The sequence below is a fragment of the Meriones unguiculatus genome, chromosome 3 (genome assembly GCF_030254825.1).
Source record: "Meriones unguiculatus strain TT.TT164.6M chromosome 3, Bangor_MerUng_6.1, whole genome shotgun sequence".
Taxonomy (NCBI): domain Eukaryota; kingdom Metazoa; phylum Chordata; class Mammalia; order Rodentia; family Muridae; genus Meriones; species Meriones unguiculatus.
In genome coordinates, this window is record NC_083351.1 from 91,288,365 (window position 1) to 91,307,823 (window position 19,459).

General features: G+C 43.4%; 1 protein-coding gene across 1 annotated transcript in view; it reads right to left on the bottom strand.

The window, feature by feature from the left end:
* Nucleotides 1–5,922: 5,922 nt before the first annotated feature.
* LOC110545380 (palmitoyltransferase ZDHHC11-like) overlaps nt 5,923–19,459 on the bottom strand; it is a 31,318-nt gene continuing 17,781 nt past the window's right edge. The window contains exons 7-9 of the mRNA XM_021631441.2: nt 16,175–16,287; nt 13,694–13,734; nt 5,923–6,821 (exon numbers count right to left, since the gene is read on the bottom strand). Coding sequence (XP_021487116.2) covers nt 6,731–6,821; nt 13,694–13,734; nt 16,175–16,287 — 245 coding nt within the window. The 3' untranslated portion in view covers nt 5,923–6,730. The remainder of the gene's footprint in view (nt 6,822–13,693; nt 13,735–16,174; nt 16,288–19,459) is intronic.

Consider the following 19,459-nt stretch of genomic DNA (forward strand, 5'->3'; position numbering starts at 1 on the left):
GGCTTTCTGCACATTGCCATCAGAGTATGAATGGCCAGACCACTTTAGAAAATAGTTTGGCCTCCTTTGCAGAGCTGAACATTCAGAAGCTTGGCAGTTTGACTGCCAAGAACAGACCCAGGAGAAGCCGCCACTCATCTAGCATGGCAGCATATTTTGATAGCAACAATACAGAGGCCATACCACCGTCACCAAGGAAAGGGACCACAGGATGTCAAGCACAGCAAGATTTGGCAATCTGGTATTAAGTAAAAAGTACAATTTTCCAAATATTCATAACATTACATAACAGTGAATTACATATATGTCCCTTTTTGAAGAATATATGCAAAGGCCTAAGAAATGAGAGCAAGAGGAACACAGGAGAAAAAAGTGGACAAGTCTAAGAAGGCAGGCCACAGAAGCTGACCCCACGTTGGAGCCTGCTTCAGCTCCAGGCTGAAAGCACTACATCTTCCGTTATCAGAAATAAGTACTGTGTTAGTCAAGGTTCTCTAAAGGGATAAAATCTATAGAATGGATGTATATTCATTAATAAATTCTATACGTATATGTAGTGTTTATTAGATTAGAATGGCTTACAGGCTCTGGTCCAGCTAGTCCAACAATGGCTGTCTGACGGAAATCCAAGAATCCAGTAGTCCATGTGGCTCCATGTCTCCTCTGGTCTTCAGTATAGGCCTCCTTCCTAAAGAAGTAGGTTCTAAGGCCAGTGAAGGCAAAAAGAACAAGCTTCTTCTTCCATGTTCCTATATCGACTGCCAGCAGAAGGTGTGACTCAGAATAAAAGATGTATCTTCCACCTCAAAAGATCCGTATTAAAAGTGGATCTTCCCACTTCAAGTTATTTAATTTAAAAATCCCTGACAAGTGTACGCAGCCCCTTGGGTTTTAATTAATTCCAGATGCAGTCAAGCTGACTACCAGGAATAGCATCACAAGTAGCTAGAACATGGGGGCTATTTAAAAGCAAGTTGTTCCCAGAGGCTGTCTCCAACCAAAACTGCAATTCCCATTCTGTGGGCCCAAAGTCCAATACGAGAGAGGAGCTGCAACAGCATTCCCAATCCCTTTTGTGTCTCACACACAACCCAGTTCTCAAATTGACTGCAACATCCCTTTATTTCCTGATGAAATAGGAGCCCAGAGAAGTTTCAGAAGCTTGAGGTTGTAGATGACACCTTCCCCAGACATCCCTGGAGTGAGGTCTTTGTGATACCCAGGGCCATGGGTATTGCCTGTACTCACCAGTCTCCAGCACAGAAGCTCCAGAACTGGGTGAACAGGAGCAGCTGGGGACCTTGAGCAACTGAATTAGATACGAACTGAACCTGGGGCTCTGACCAACTTCTACTTTCACTCTCAGTGACTATGGCCTCCAGCTTCAGGGCCACAGCTGGGCTTGCTGATGTCAGGAAAGGTTTTAATAAGTAGGTGTTTCTGAAATTCTGCCTGTAGCTTCTCCAGCAGAAGCATCTCAGCCACCTGATTGTGAGCATTCATGCTCCCATTGCTCCTGTCCTTTTCTCATAGTGTGGGTTCTGCCCCCAACACCTGTGCTCGGATGCCCGGACTTGCTGACACATGCTGCTTCATCGGCATCTTACATGACATCCACGTGTTCATAAAAAATTATGTCACTAATACATGCTCGTGAATAAATTCCAACCCCATAGCAGCAATAAACCACAAATATCCTGTATCTCCCTTCCCAGATAGTTCTGTAGAACCATCTTAACAGCTGAGAAAGGCAGATAAGTGGAATTGATCAGCCTGTGACAGAGCAATCTGTGACAGTTTCCTCCATACATTCCCACAATAGTATAAACTGAAGACTTACAGATGAAAAAGTAGAACTACCCTTTACCCCAGCCAACATGATCCAAAAAGACATAAAAATATTAACAAACTAATAATAAAGCACCAGGCGGCAGTGGTGAAACCCTTTAATTCCAACATTCAGGAGGCAGAAGCAGGTGGATCTCTGAGTTTGAGGCCAGCCTGATCTACAGAGTGAGTTCAGGACAGCTATGGCTACAAAGAGAAATCCTGTGTCAAAAAACATCAAATAATAATAATAATAATAAAATAATTCAAGGCTCTAGATGAATTGGTGTGCAGAACTTAATTTACATTTGTATATACTAAGTAAAAAACTGAAAAAATTATTACAAAAATTATTCAAGTCACAGTACCATTGAAAACAATGGACTTAACAAAACTAGCACAAAACATGTACAGAATCTAAAAATCATTGCTTAGAGAAGTGAGACATCTATCTATAGTTCCTGGAATAGAACATAAAGTATTGTTAAAACGGTAGACTTTCTACAATCCATTGAATCCTCTTTAGGCTTTTTAAAGGTAAAACTGAGGTCTATCCTAAGTGCATATGGGAATCTATAGTAGCCAAAATGATTGAGAACAAGTCAAAAGCACAAGATTTCCAGTTTCTCCACATTGCCACAAATATTTGATATATTTCTAAGCTTTATTATTTTTTTAAATATGTAACGTCCTAATGGGTGTGAGATGGCATCTCATTTTTAAATGACTATTATTGAGTTTGTTCTTTGGCAATATCAGATACTCTGATTACTGTAACTCCCACTGCTTTAATCTCCCTTCTCTCTAGATAAGAGCCCAGGCTGACCTTGAAATCAATGATCCCCATGCCTCAGAATTATTTTTTAGTATCTTAAGACAATGCTACATTTCTGGAATAAATTTTAATCAGTTGTGAAATGTAATGGTGTATTTATGGTGCTATAAAGGCTCAAGATACTCCTAATTTGTTTTTTTTTTTTCAACAGTCTTGAAGTTTTCTATTCAGGTAAAGCATAAACAAGTTAGAGGTGGAAATAGCATTGACATTTCCATTTCTGTAAAACACAAATGGGTTAAAGATGGAAAGTTCCTTCTGTCTTAAGTCACAGTGACCTTTCTCTACTAATGATTTCCAGAGCCATCCTGAGTCTCCCTGGATATGGATTGAAGTGGGGGGACATTTATGGAGAATGACCTGGAAGTGATGGTATCACTCTGTCTACAACACACTGACAAAGCTCAGTATGTGATACTGACCACATAAAGGAAGGCTGAGGAGTGCAGGGAAAGGAGTGCAGCAGGAAATACGTAACCCTCAATTCATGACCCTCCCCTAATGTTCACACAAGTGAGAGTCCCCACGCTCACCACACACACGGGTTCTCCCCTGTGTGACTCCAGTGAGCCCTGCTGAGGTGTGGCTTTTGGAAAAAGCTTTTCCACACTCACCACCTTCTCAGGAATTTGTCTTTGTAGCATTCACTGGAGACAGCCTTTCATTGGTATTTTTATTAAAAATATTGACTTAGGGCACTTTCAATGACCACATTGCAGAGTCTTTGTGTCAGGCAGAAATGGAATGAGTTGGAGTATTTTTCTTTCTTTTCCGTTTCCTGAAAAAGGCTGTTATAAAGTATTATTGCTTAAATTTTTGTTTTGTGTAATTCACAAGTCAAGTCACTAAGTCAGAACTATCATTGGGTGAAATTCAAATCCACACTTGGGCTTTCTACTATAAACAACAAGATTTTCTATATTTTATTGAACCTGCAATAATCATTTGTGTTTGTCGGTTAGAAGGCATATATTAACTTGGAAAGATTTGGAACTAGATAGAGATTTATGAGGCTGGGTCCATTGACATCACTGCGCCCACCTTAGCATATTGCTGCCTGTACTTGGCACTCGCGCTTTTAAATGCAGATGAAAATTTGTTGCACAGCAGGTGGGATGAAAAGTGTGAGCTCTTGGGTCTTTTTCCAAGTAGGTAGGTAGGTGGTTTGAATGGGAATGGCCCCACTGACTCATGTGTTTGAATGCTTGGCCTGCGGGAGGTGTGGTCTTGCTGGAGTAGGTGTGGCCTTGCTGGAGGAAGTGTGTCACTGTGGAGGTGGGTTTTGAGGTCTCATATAAGCTCATGCTATGTTCAGTGTGGCTCACAGTCTTCTACTGCCTGAGGATCAAGCTGTAGAGCTCTCAGCTCCTTCTCCAGCACTGTAGTCTGCCTGCACACTGCCATGCTTTCTGCTATGATGATAATGCACTGAACCTCTGAACTGTCAGCCAGTCACAATTAAATACTTTTCTTTATGAGAGTTGTGATGGTCGTGGTGTCTCTTCACAGCAACAAAACCCTAAGACAATAGGTCTCATCAATTAGCCCCAACCACCACAGTGGCAGCAATAGAGCTTCTTTCATATGATTTATCAGAATTATACCTGACAATAGACAAGCAAGAGGCAGATAGTGACCACACAGGCAATGTACACCTCAGATGAGACTGGGGATCAATACGCGGAGGAATATCTGGGTTAGCTTATCTGGATGCAAGTGAGATAGGTGAGCTAAGTCAGTCTTGTCATTTGCTTCCTCAAAATTCCCCCTCTGAGACTCTGAGGAAGCTATCTGCAGATGGGCTCTGACAGGTCCTCCAAAGGCAGGGTCATCAGCTCTGGGTTTCATTGCTGCTAGAGGTACCACAGCTGCACCTGTGCTTTGGGAAGAACACTACATTGGTCTTTCCAGTGTCTGGTCTAGCTGAGGCTCCATTAGTAGAAGGTATAGGGTCCTCACAGTGGATGAGCCCAAGAGCAGCTGGTAACAGGGAGATCATGTCAGATTCCAACAGGCTAAGGGGGTGTATTAGGATTTGGTTAGTCACATTCAATCCTACTTTGGACTTGCTCTGGATACAAGAATAAGTACTTCAGAGTAAACTTATCAGGCCAGGCATGTCCTTCCTAGGTGGATTTCATCTCTCCTAATGGCCTGAGAGACTCCAAGGAAAAAGCAATCAGTTTATTGATGCTCTGAGGAACACAGAGCCTACTTGTACTGGTGCTTCTCAGCAGTTGGTTGCCACACTCAGCAGAACCGGTTGGAACTATGGCCTTAAGGGACAGTTTCAGCGGTTACCCAACTAGATGAGTAGGGAGATGCTTGTGAACATTAGCTCTGCAAGTGCTGCTCAGGTATAGCTCAGAGTTAGGAAGACTCCTCACACCCCAGTGAAACCTTTTGTCCTCTACATACATGCCCTTCCCAGTGACCGTGGAAGACCCCATGAAGACTTTGCTCCAGCCTCGGGGTAACTTCGTACAGCTGAGGAGCCCTCTGTAAGTTAGGAAGCACTCTCTCCAAAGCCATCAGAGACTGGAGCAAAGTGAATTTCTTCCCACAAAAGTGAAGCCCCAGTAACCTTCAACATTTTCAAAATTAATACCTCTTCAGCACCAGAAGCCCACCAGCAGCTGCGCTCCGAGGTGGAGCAAGAGCACAAATGGGCCTGACCCAGTCAACTCTCTTGGCCTGTTCCACAAGGAAAGAAGTGAGATTCTGCAACACATGTAAGCACTATACACTATGTATATACCACACACCACACAGACACACACCAACACATCATATACATCATATACCACAGAGACACCACGCACATCAAACAGTGCAAAGACACAGCAGAAGATGCATTTACCATTACATGCCACACCACACAGAAATGCCACATACCACGCATATCACTCACCACACAGATGCAACACGAAATACCTCACACTTCACAGATGCATCACACAACAAAAAGTCACACACAGCACATTACACACATCGCACATAACACTCCAACAGGCATATCCCATGCGGCATAGATGGCCCGCAAAGCTCAGACATAGCCAGCACACATATCACACAGCAAACATCACTTAGCACACTTCAGTCATGCCACACAAACACATCACAGATGTGCCACACACCACAGACTGCACATACAGCAGGTACCGTAGGTACCGCCTACCACATACCACACAAAGTAACTGCACATACACTGCACCCTTACATACAACATAACACAGAGAAAACATAAAACTTTTGCCATGTTTATTTTTTACCAAGTCATACCTCAACATTTTATTGTGAAAATCTTCAAACATCTAGAAAATTTGAAAGTGAAAATGCATACGTACTTAACACCTAGATTCTATCATTGCTAACATTTTTCTACATAGATGATTCTTGAAAGACAGTGGGGTTTGCATTCCGAGGAACTCATCACAAATTGAGAACATCTTAAGTCCAGAATACACATGCTACACATGCTCTTCTGAAGGCCACGGCTCAGCAGCATCATGTACCACAGAGTAGAAACGTCTCCTCATGATCTTGGGCCGACGGCTTGATACCGTCCATCCTGAGAGAAGCTCATCCTTGTCACTAGCCCAGGAAAAGATTAAAATTCTAAACTAACAGTATGCTTTCTAGTATGACTTTTGTACCATAGCAAAACCAAAACCTTCTAAGTGGCACTGTTACAACAGGGAACATTATTGGTCTCTTCGTCATTTGTAGTCACTTAACTACAAATCTTATTTCTTGGTGTATGTTAAAATTGTAGGCTTCAGTGTGCTTCACTAACATGTACAACTATTGCTTCAATTTTAGTAGTTTCATTTCTGTGCTTCATTTTCCACACCCCCCTCCAGTCTCTCATGGTTAAGATTTTTCTATCCCTCAGTTTTCCTTGTTTTTTTACTTTTGTTCCTATCTGAGTACCATTCCACAACTATAAACTTTAATATCAGTCAAAGAAGAGTGAGGTGCATTGCTTTCCTCAGATTGGGGGCAGTGTGGACCTAGACGCAATTTAAGCCTTGTCCTAGAAACCCAGTCAACTTTCTGTATTCACCTTTACTGTGGAGGAGTCTTTGGATCTGTAGCCAGGAAACATGCATTTGACTGCTGTGGAAGAGTAGACAGCAGGAACTTCTGGGACTCCACTCTGAAGAGGAAAGACAGATACATCAGCTTGGGAAAGACCCCACAGTTGAAGCTGAAGAATCTCAGATACCAGCATCCTGGGGCAGTAGCCATGTGTACTGCATAATGGGAAGCCGTGACTGGATTCTAATATGATAGACCCCAACTTCTAGTCAGTGGTATACACAGAAAGATACATCTTCACACTGAGCTCTGTGTCAGACCCCTCTTTTGCCAAATGTAATTTTCAGTCTTTGCAAATGGATAAAGGTCACACCATGCACCCTCCAGCATCTCCAACTCATGGGAATTTCTTGCAGCAGATCCAGAAAGCTAACGTAGGAAGCTGGCCTGGAACATCCATGGAGCTCTGATGTAATCACATTAAGTAGAAGGCAGAAAAACTCAGAGACTCAAATACGAGAACTCCAGGGCTAGCTATGCTGCCTGCAGGGTTGAGGGTGAATGCAGGAATCTTGGGGAAAGTGAATTCCAGAAGCTTCCTGAGTGCGCTGAGTCAGGTTCTTCCTCAATCCTCTGGGTAATGTTGACTGACAAGAGGCAATGCTGCCCGTGGGATACTGGAGAGCCCAGCTGTGTGTGGAGACAATGACTTTGTGCTAATGTCTTCTGCAGGTCCAGAAAACCAATTCAAGCCACAAGGCAGGCAGCAGCTGACCGGAACCCCTCAAAATCAGACAAGAACATTCTTCCTATGTGAAATCCCAGTCTTTGTTCCTGTTTTCTTCCTATCTTTATCCATCTATTTCATGGAACATTTCACAACAGATACAGATGCCAGAGGAAATGTTTCCAGTAAATAGTCTAAAAACACTTAGAAAAAGTACTCTGTGAAGAAGGGACCAGAATTCTCCACTAACCAACACCTGTAATTGATACCTGTACCCCATGGGCACTTCCTTGTGTTTGTGACTGATGCAGTGTCACATAGGGCTAAGACAGTAACCATGGTCTCCGGAACTTGGGCTGTGATGTGCCAAAGCAGACCAGTGTCTGTTTATTATCTACATCCACACTGTTAGGTTGTCATAGAAACAGTTTCTGTATCTGAAAATATAGGGACCCAAGAAAGCCTTGAGTGTGTCAAGTACTGGGTAAATGTGTGTGTTGACAACAAGCCAGCCATGTCAAGGACCCCAGAGCCTCAGACCCGTGGTGTAATGGCAAAGCCTTCATGCTGGAGTGAGGTTCAGAGGCATGTCAAAGTGTTCTTCGGGGGCCCATGAACAAATGTGGACAGTGTGTGCAGAATATGTCCACTATAGCTTCCTCCCTCCTGGATGTCTGTGGCCTGAAGACTGCCCACCCACCCCACAGGGGCTGTGCCAGCTGATGTTATCCAAGCCTGTCCCCTTGATCCAGATGTGTATCATAAACTCTGCCTCCTTTATTGCCTGTACATAGTAATACTGTCTCCTTAGCTGGCTGTACGCAATAACCCTGCCTTTTTGTTCAACTCTATGTTAGAAACACCCTGGGCTCCTGGGGGGCTGTGGTTGTTCCAGAAGAGAGCCCACACCACCTGAGGCTGGCTTTCTGTGTGCCTGCCTGTGCTTGACTTGTCTTCATTACTTCACCATGCCCAAAGTCTCTGCAGCCATGCTGGACATGGCACTAACGTGCAAGTAGTATTATATTGACCATTGTATTTTGAGAGTGGTGACTATGCACTGTCTTGTCATGTGCGCACACACTCTGACCTTTCCAATACAAGGTAAACTCATTACTATGCTGGAAAAGAATACTATAAAGGAAAAATAATATTTCAGAAATGAGGCACATGTAACTCCAAAGATGAAGTTATTTATATCCACAAAACATGGTTATTCTTCTTTAACAATGTTGACAATATGTGGAGATTAAAAAGTAGGCTGTTTTTAATTTTTTCTTTATTTTATTATTATTATTACAATTTATTCACTTTGTATCCCAGCTGTAGTCCCCTCCCTTGTCTCTTCCCACTCCCACCCTCTCTTCTTCTCCCCCACCATGTTCCTCTCCTAGTCCATTGATAGGGGAGGTCCTCCTCCCCTACTCTCTGACCCTAGCCTATCAGGTCTCATCAAGACTGTCTGGATCCTCTTTCTCCATGGCCTAGTTAGGCCACCTTACCAGGGAGAGGTGATTAAAGAGCTGGCCACTGAGTCTATGACAGAGACAGCCCCTACACCCCTTACTAGGGAAACCACATGGAGAATGAGCTGCCCATGGGCTACATCTGAGCAGGGGGTCTAGGTCCTCTCCGTGTATGGTCCTTACTTGATTCATCAGCCTCTGCAGGACCCACTGAGCCCAGATTTTTTGGTTCTGTTGGTTTCCTTGTGGAGCTCCTGTCCCTTCCAGGTCCTCTATCCTTCCCTTCCATAAGATTCCCTGCACTCTTCCCAAAGTTTGGTTATGAGTTTCAGCATCAGCTTCTATACCCTGATGGGTAGAGTCTTTCAGAGGCTGCCTGTGGAAGGCTCTTGACCTGCTCCCTGTCTTCTCCTGCTTCCATTGTCTATCCTGTTTGTCCTTCTGAATGATGATTAAGCTTCTTCCCTGGGGTCCTCCTTGTTGTTTAGCTTTCCTTAGGCTATGGATTTTAGCATGTTTATCCTATAGTATATGACTAATATCCACTTATAAGTGAGTATGTACCATGTGTGTCTTTCTGCTTCTGGGATACCTCACTCAGGATGATCTTTTTTATTTCCATCTGCAAATTTCATGATTTTCTTATTTTTATTATCACTCAGCACAAAAGTAAAGTCCAAATGGATCAAAGACCTCAACATAAAACAAGTCACACTAAGTCTGTCAGAATAAAAAGTGGGGAAGAGCCTTGGTCTCATTGGTACAGGAGACAACTTCCTGAACAGAACACCAACAGTATAGGCTTTAAAATCAACAATCAATAAATGGAACTCCATGAAACTGAAAAGCTTCTGTAAAGCAAAGGACACTGCTATCAGAACAAAATGACAGCCTACAGACTGGGAAAAGATCTTCGCCAACCATATGTCAGACAGAGGGCTAATATACAGAATATATAAAGAACTCAAGAAGTTAAACACCAACAAACCAAATAATTCAACTAAAATACGGAGTACAGAGCTCAACAGAGAATTCTCAACAGAGGAATGTGGAATGGCAGAGAACCAAAAAAATGCTCAACATCCTTAGTCATCAGGGAAATGCAAATCAAAACAACCCTGAGATTCCACTTTACACCCATCAGAATGGCTAAGATCAAAAACTCAAGTGACAACACTTGCTGGAGAGGTTGTGGAGAAAGGGGAACCCTCCTCCATTGCTGGTGGGAATGTAAACTTGTACAACCACTTTGGAAATCAATCTGGCACTTTCTCAGAAAAATTAGGAATAGTGCTAACTATTATCATCAAGACCTAGCTATACTACTCCTGGGCATATATCCAAAAGATGCTCAAGCATACAATGAGGACATTTGCTTAACCATGTTCACAGCACCTTTATTCATAATAGCCAGAATCTGGAAGCAACCTAGATGTCCCTCAACTGAAGAATGGATACAGAAATTGTGGTACATTTACACAATAGAATACTACTCAGCAATTCAAAAGTAGGCTCTTAGAGCAAGAGGTATGATTGTAGTTTGATTAAGAGGAGTAAATATCCAATGAAAAAGAGCAACAACAACAACAAGACCTTGGAAATGCCAGCAATGGGCTCTGATGGAAGGAGGCTTGGGTGAGGAGACATTTAGTTTTACTTAGAAAATTTTGCAATTTTCAAAATTTTTTTATAATGTAGATCTACTCTGTAGTCAGAAACAGAATGAAATGATTTGGGGTTTGGAGTAGTGCTATAACCTTGGCCACGGTTAGATTCTGCCAGCCTTTCAGGAAGAAGGAAAAAGAGAACACTCTGGAAATGTGCTTGAAGAATTAGACAACATTTCAAACTGACATTCAGTTTGACATAATAGTTTGGTTACACAATAGCATTGCCAATCAAGTTTCTAAGAAAGCCAATTTAGACCAAAATACTTATTTAAAAGAAAATTATTTTCCCCCAGAACAAGCTATGCTCACTGACCAATGAATGGAAAAACCTAAAGCAACTCTCAGTATTTGCATGAAGTGTGAACCTTCAGCTATGTTTTTAAGACATAGGAGTACCTCTGACTCTGAACTGCAGGGAGAAATGGGCTGATGGGCAGAAAGTTCTGTAAGATTATAAACTTCCTGGGCACAGAGGACAAGAAGGGGTCAGAGTGCCAGGCTATTCTTCATAGGCCACTGGGGTCTTCGCTATTCCTCTCTGTATAAATGCTAGATTTTAAGAAAAAGGAGTATTTAACGCAACCCCAGTCCAAAATTCATGTTTTTCAGCAAAGCAAAGTGATTTTAAAGCTTACATGGAAGAAATAAGTGTGAAAGAATTGCCAAAAGTAGAGAAAAGTGTTAGGAGAGAAATTTGTCCACTAAAGATTAAAACAGGAAAATGAAATCTTATGATACAAAGCACAGAGAACAGATGAACAGCAGAAGCTGAATTGTGGGCCCATGTGTGAGGAACTAGAGTATTGGGAAATGTGTATTTGTAATGAGGTGGCAACTAGTAGCTATTTTGGAGTGATAAGATAATCTTATCTCCTGTATTATCAAAAAATATTAAGATAAATTAAAAACAAAAATGTAAAAAAATTAAACAAAACTATGAAAGTATTAGCAAAGTGTACTAGAAAGTGTTTTTACAGCCTCAGGTGAGGATGTTTTTTTTTAAAAGCAAAACAGAAGAAAATTTTTTAGCTTCCAAAATGTTATGGATTCTGCATTATGAGAAGGCACAATAAACACATTTTGAAAATTATCTACTGCTTCATTAGTGAAAAAGTGCCTTTCCTGTTAACCAAGGAAAAAAATGGCTAACCGACCATCTTTGATTTTAAAAATGTTTGTTCTTGAGTCAGGCTCTGTGACATGGCCTTGTACCCCACTTTTAAGGTGGCAAATGCAGGGATTCCTTGAATTTAGAAGCTTGAGGCCAGCCTGAGAGTTACGGTGAGAGACATGACAGTTCATTCTCAATGTCTTCGTTGCTAATAAAATGATATGTACTACACATTTTATCTGGATAAAAGTAACAATGATACTGTTAGTATTTATAAAGTTTGGCATATATTTGTCTGTATACTCAAGTGATAATGTTTGGCCCAGAGCAAACTGTGTGTATTGTAAGAACAAGTGTAATCTAAGAACACATGTGACCACTCAACTGAGCATAGGCCAGTCAGGTGCCAAGGGCTGCCCACATGACTATACAACTGCAACCAAGCCTTTCTGGACTAGCGTCCTGTCAAAACTGATAAAGACCTGCAAAGATGGGTCAGCACTCTGTCTTTTGACAGCTGAAGAGTGGAGCTGAAAAGAATATGAATTGCTTGACTTTTGTGGGAAGAATGAGAAAAAAACATGGACAGATTCAGAATGGACATCTTCCAAGCTTCCATTACCTCTGCCTGACAGGTAATGCTTCATCCAAGTGTTTGTAAAGTCAATCCCAGACACAGCCTGAACATATACTAGGAGCGATGGCTCACACAACACCGTGCTGTCGTCACAGTGTGGGAGGGTGGGGACTTTTATCCAAAACAGACTGTATCCTTATATAGTCTAGTGAAGGGGCATCTGTGGTATGCGCTGAAAACAGTAAGGGGGAAGCTCCAGACTTGTGTAGGAGTGACATTTTTCTATATGATTTTTTAAAAGATTTATTTTAAGTGTATGAATGTTCTGCTTACAGGTGCGTATGTGTACAGCATCTGAGGCTGATACCTATGGATCTCAGAAAGCAGCATTAGACTTCCTGGGACTAGAGTTATAGATGGCTGTGAACCACCTATGTGTGTGGAGGCTGAGAACCCAGGTCCTCTTCAAGAGCAGCAAGTGATCTTAACCACTGAGCCATCCTAGTTATGATGGCCTATATATGACAGGGTGGATTTTTGTTGTTGTTGTTGTTTTTCTTTTTGAGGTAGGGTCTCATTCTGTAATCCAGGCTAGTCTTGAACTCACTGTGTAACCATGTCTCTATTACAAGTTTTCTTGGCTATACAAAAAACATTTTTTTTTCATGAGAACAGAGTACACTATAAAATGTCCCCCCTCTGTGTTGTGGCCAATTTCTGTCTTGTGGTCTGGTGGCTTGTATGTTGCTCTCAGGCAAAGCACTCTTACTCAATACCTCCTTGGCTCAAGAATGAATTGAATGACAAGATCTGACTGTTGGGATCTTATAATCTAAGTCAAACACTGTCAGAGATCGACAGGTACACAGCTTCCCACATGGCTATACAAGGATGTATAAACTAAGCAGATCGGGGATAAAGCATTTGCTCTGCTAACATGAGGGCATGAATTTCATCCCTAGCACCATGTAAAAAGCTGGATGTGGTGGCACATGCCTGTAATCCGAGCACTGTGGAAGCAGAGATGGGAAGATTCCTGGAGTTCATTGCCTGCCAGCCTAACTAGGTCAGCAAGCACCCGGTAGGGTGGGGGTGGGGGAGAAGAGAGAAAGAGAGGAACAGAGACACTGGGTCATCCAAGGAAGACAGCAATCTCTGGCCTCCATACACATGGAAACACATATACATGAGCACACATGCTCACAAAGCAGTCTTATTTTATGTTCACTAATGCTAGCACAGCTGTGAAGGAAATTCCTCAGTTGTTTAGCCACATCTGTGAATGTCAGTAAGCTAAGCAAAACAACTGTACTTTATACTAGGTCATTCCATCATTTAAAACATCATAGTACAGATGGACTATTTTCTAAAGCCCTTTGAGCTAAGGAGAGGCTATAGCTGTTTTTCAGATAAACTGTCACCAGGAAACTAGCACTCACCTGGGTGAGGACTGAGACCAGCTTGTGTTGTTACTCTTTTCCTGTGGAGCAAATGAAAACCCACATCAGAGAAGCTACTTATGGTGGGCTTCCTGCCTGCTCTTCACAGCTAGAGCCCATCTCCAGTTTGAGAGAGAGCAGCTGGAAAGGACTTCCCTTTCTCAGACGACACTCTTCCTCAAAACCATTTATGTGTGCACACGTATTTTCCTTTCTCCCTGGCTGGGTGGGAGAGGTGGCAGCTGGCCAGGTGGTAATATTTGTGCAGCCTTCTAAGGGCTGCCTACTGCTTTCACAGCTTTCACAGTTCACCTTCTGCACCTTGGGGCAAGCCTTCTGGTCCCTCCCTCTGCCTTGTCACTAACACTGGTACTGTCAGACATTTTGGTGGAGGTTGGCTGGTGAATATGTGGGTATCTTATAATGGTCTTATCAAATGCTGTCTACCATCTTCCATAGGCTTCCTTACCATCCACAGGCTCCTTAGCAAAGGATTTTTACAAGATTTAGGACCATTTCATTAGTCTGCTGTACTAATGGTACAAGTATGTGGTTTAGAAACACCTTGACAATGGCTTGTATTTTATTTTCTTAATGACAATTTTTTAATTTAAATTCCATTGTATCAATTATATAGACATTGATCACATGCTATATTGGTGGAAATTTCTGAGTCCAAGGTCATGAAGATTTTGTTTTCTCTAGAAGTCTTATAATTTCACTCTCAAACTTAGGCCTGTGGTTGGCTTTGGATTCCTGTCAGAATAGGAAGAACTCCAAACGGTTTTCAGCTTTGGCACAGTCAGCTCAGGGCCAGCGGGAAGCTCTATTCCTAGTTAACCTTGCTATCTTTCAGAAGTGAAAGGCATAATTTCATTCGTCTGGTACAAGGCTGTTGTAAAGCTGTTAAGCTACTAGTTTACACATTTTCAAGGATTATGTTGCCTATAAACATTTTCTTGTTGTTCACTCTATGTTTTAAGCTGCCATTGCACAAGCTGTACTATGATGTCAAAGGTGCTGAGAGCGAATGTCCTTGCCTGTTCCCAGCTCTGGGGGGAGGGAAGGTCAGTCTTTCATCATGAAGCGACAGACTAGTGAGTTCTTCATAGTTTTCATTTTATTCTTGAGCTGTGGGTGTTGTCTTTTTAACCAGAAATGGGGTTTTAGCACATTCATTTTCTGAATAGGTTGACATGATAAGGTTCTTGATTTTATTAGTATTTTATTACAATAATTGATTTACTGATGCCAACCAAATGCATTTCTAGAACAGACATCGCGTATTCATGGTGTACAACCAATCCTACGTATGCATTCACTATATGTGTTGGTTTGCTAGTGTTTTATGTGTTTTGCTTGTGTTTCCTGAATATCTTTGGCTTTGCTGGTGTTTTCAGGTTTTAGTATCAAGTTAATCCTGGTGTTACTCAATGGATTACTCCCTCTTCTGTGATCTGAGTTTGTGTGCAACTTCTTCCTTCTTCCTCCTTCCTCTCTTTATCCACTTCTTGTTTTTATTTAATTATTGAGAATTTCATACAACACACTTAAATCATATTCTTTTCTCCCCGCAGGTTCTCCCAGATTACCCACAATGTTTTTTCTCTCTCTTAAAAAACAAAAACAAAATAAAACACACACACAAAACATGGAGTCTGGTTTGTATTGGCTAACTACTCCTGATAATAAGGCGTGCCCTGGGGTTTGGGTGACACAGAGATACTCCACCACAGACAGTATCTGCGCACAGACATACCGCACAAACACATAATACACTTCACATCACACTACACATGCCATACGCCACAGTCAGACACTACACACCACATAGAAACATCACACAAACACACCAACACCTCACACATTGTACATGTGCATAGACCACATAGACACATCTTACAAACTCACAGACCTATCACACAAACTCACCACACACGCCACTCACTGCACAGGCCTACCACACACCATACACATCACATACTACACAAACACAACTTGTAGATACAAACATACCACACAGATGTAGATAGACACACACCACATACAACATATAGACATACCACACAATGCACTATATGTCACACTATGCACTGCACAAAAACATCACACGCCACAAAGACCTATCATATACCATATATCATATTTACACACATAACATATGTCCATTATATGTCATACATAGACATACATATTGCACATGAACATAGCCAAACTGCACTCACACCATGTACCACATACATCACAACACACAGAAACACTGTACATGAACACATTCACGTTTGCACATGCACATTAGGCGCTGTGCAGATATACACACAAAGTGCCACATTACACAGACACTCTACACACCACATACTCCCGTGAGCTCCAGGACAGCATCAACGGTGAAACTCAGTGCGAAGCTGGGAGGCCCCTGTGTGGGGCACAGCCACACGATGGCTCCCCCTTCCATGGCATGACACAGAGGGACAGGCATACCTGAGGAAGGCTTGCTTTCTTCCGCAGAGGCAGCTCCTTCTTCTCTGAGGAATGTGGACTCTTCTGGAATCGGGTCTGCATCATGTAGTCAAATGTGCTCAGGTTCTTGGCGACTGCAAAGGGGAGGGCAGAGAGGGCAGGGTCACTCAGTAGCCATGCAGAATGTCACACAGCCCCCCACGTGCACAGTCCACCTTCCCAGGGAGTGGCTGCCCTGCCTTCTGTGTCCCAAGACCAGAAGGAGGACCAGGTATGTTGGGCCAGACAAGCAATGCTCTGCACATTTGATGAGAGACAGGACCTGACTGTTCCCTGCTGCCCAAGAAAAAGAAAAGCTAATTTAGCACAGAGCTGGGGTGTTCTGAAGGAGTTGTACTGTGGCACCTCTCCTGGGTACCCTGCTTTCTGCATCACAACATACTTCTCTAAAACTTTCTGGGATGGCTCTAGGAGGCCAGGCTCAGAAAAACTACTCTGTCCAAGGGTTCTAGGAGCCTATCCTATCATTTTCAGGGAAATATCTACCTAGGGGCAATAGAAGTCCTGCTTGTAGGAGTACTGGATCCCTGAGCTGATCCTGCCTGCTACCTATCCTCTCCAGGCCTGCTTCCCCCGACCCCATGCAGCCACCTCACCCTAGATTCTCTTACACAGAGAACACAGGGCTACCAACAAGTGAGGAACATGGCAAGCAACCCTAGGACAGGTTGAGAGTTTGGCAACCATACCTAGCAGAAGCAATTTCGGTCCTTGCGATAACAAGAGTGGATGTGTTTTTGAGAAAAGAGCTGCAGATGCCTCTTCCAGCCCCATGTTGCTGGGGAAGGGGTCTGACTTCTCAGAACCAACACGTGCGAGAGCAGGTGGTTTGCAAGTATTTCTGAGAAACTGCAGGGCCACACAATGGCACTATCTGTAGCTCGAGTAGGAGGTGTTCCTGTTCTCAGCCCTGGAGTCCATCCTGAGCGTCATGAGTCATCATGGTGGCGGCTACCCCCCGCTTGCTCTCCAGGTGTGGAGCAGCAGATGCAGGGTCATCCACAGTGCACTTGAACACCGCTGAAGAGTAATTCAGGTACCAATTCTGTGCATGTCCCTGGGGCCACAGAGGATGCCCTGAATCGGCAATGCTCTCATGGCCACAGTAGGCCCCTCTCAGCACCATTTTCTCTCAAGGGCTGCAAAAGGAATCGTGCCATTCTTCAGGAAATACAGTGCCATGGCTCACTATGGATCCCCTACCCATCATACAAGGGACAGAGCAGGCATACTGTGTCACATGGGCAAAAAGGCAACCCGTATGCACAGCTACAAGAAGGCTAGAACTGTGGCCACACCCCACACACATATCCAGCCGATTCACAGGCCTTTGGCTTCAGAGTAGCTGACCAGAGGGATTAGCTTGGCCGTCACACACCTTGGTTACATTTCTGGAGAGGAGAGATGAAAGCAAGTCCTAGTTCTGGAAGGAAAAAGCAGCTCGTTGGGGGCACTTGAACATCACTCTCAGCATGAGGGCTAAGCAATATTCTCCTGGCCTCTGCCACCTTCCCCTTGCTGGGATGCCCACATCACAACCCTTTCCTACGAAGCCTGGTTTACCCTGAGTACTGAGAACAAGTCATTTCTAGCATCAAGGATCTTGGGTCCATAATGCTAGTAGGTGGACAGTTCTTACGCCTTGGAGCCGGGAAGTGCTATCAAGAAGTACATCTAGCATGTGTGGGCCCAGGCGGTAGAGAGTCATTCGGGGCTCTCTGTACCATACCCCTCTCTCCATCTGCGAGTTCTGCCTGCACAAAGCCCTTGGTTTTTTGCAGTTTTCAGTCTGGGGTCTATGTTTGTAGAGCCGGGTAAAGACATCATGGACAGCTACGGCGCATCATGGCACGTGTCTGCCTTGGGTCATGTGAGGCCTCCTTGCTCTTTCTGGTCCTGTCAAAAGCTGCTATGATGTATCTTTGTCCCTGAAGCTAGTTTGAGAGGGCAGGCATGGTGGTAGTAGATGAAAGAACTGGGAGCCAGCATCCTGACTAGGTCTTGGAATCAGGAAGCATGTGTCTCTTCTATGGGGTTTGGTACTCTGAAGGTCAATGACACAACACTCCTGGTACAAATGAAGCATGCTATATCTAGGGCCCCCAAAAATTCTGAGTGAGTCTTTAAGAGTCATGATAACGACTGTCTGGCCTCCTGGGGGTATTGGATGAAGAAGTGAGAATGGTGCAGGTATTAGGCTCTGAAGCTTCAGTTTAGGCAGCTTCGTGTGTGGGCAAGACTCTGTAGTCCCAGAGCCTAGTCCTAAAAGCGTCTATGTGAAAGAGTATAGACAGGAACAGACGATAGCTGCTGGGTCTTTGCTGCTGAGTGTCTCATAACATGGCACAGGCGGGGCAAAGCAGACCATGGTGTGCCTGGCATCTAGATAACGAAGGAAAGGAGTCCTACATGAGGTCAAGTGCTAGCAAGTACGGAACCACTGATAAATCTGAAAGCATTGAGACATGAGAAAAAATTCCAGATAAGCTTAAAAAATAATGTGCTGTTTTAAAATTCCTATTTATAAAAGTAGTAGGGAAATTTAAAAGTAATTCAAAAGGATGCATCGTTCTGAGGTTTAAGTCTCAGGGAATGTGATCTGCCTTCCTAGCCTGTTACTGATAAAGAAGCACATAGTGTTGTGTAAACATACAAGCTCAGCTGAAGTCCTCTCTCACTCCACAAATCCATCAAACACAAATAAACGGAAACAAGCCAGTTCCTTCCTATCTAAAACCTAAAAAACATAACTTCAAATTGCACCAACAAGAGTTAATCCGGGGGTCTTCACTATCCTAGAAGGAGGAGCGGTGGAGGAAGAAGAAGAATCTAAGTCTCAAGCAATCACAATGGTGAAGTCAGGAGTGTGTGTTAATAAACACACTCACAGGTCTATGGTTACGCTGCTGGAAAGGACCACCGGTTGTGAGTGAGCTCTTTCCATTGAAGGAGGCCAGCACTCTGTCGGCCACCATCATCATGGCACGGGCAGGCTCTGTGCCACCCTTGAGGTTTGCATAAGTCAAGCTTCAGGAAACTAGCACTGGAGGAGTGGCCCTGCTGCCCTCCAGCCATGCCTCCCACTTCCAGAGACCAAAGAAGTTTCATGGCCAGTTCCTCACAGCAGAAACCACGTGTTCAGAAGAGGTGGCTCTAACTCAGCACTCTTAGGCAGCTGATCTTAGTAGCATAATCAGGTGTCTGACACATATTTGTGGATACTATGCCTCCTCTTTGGCTCTATTT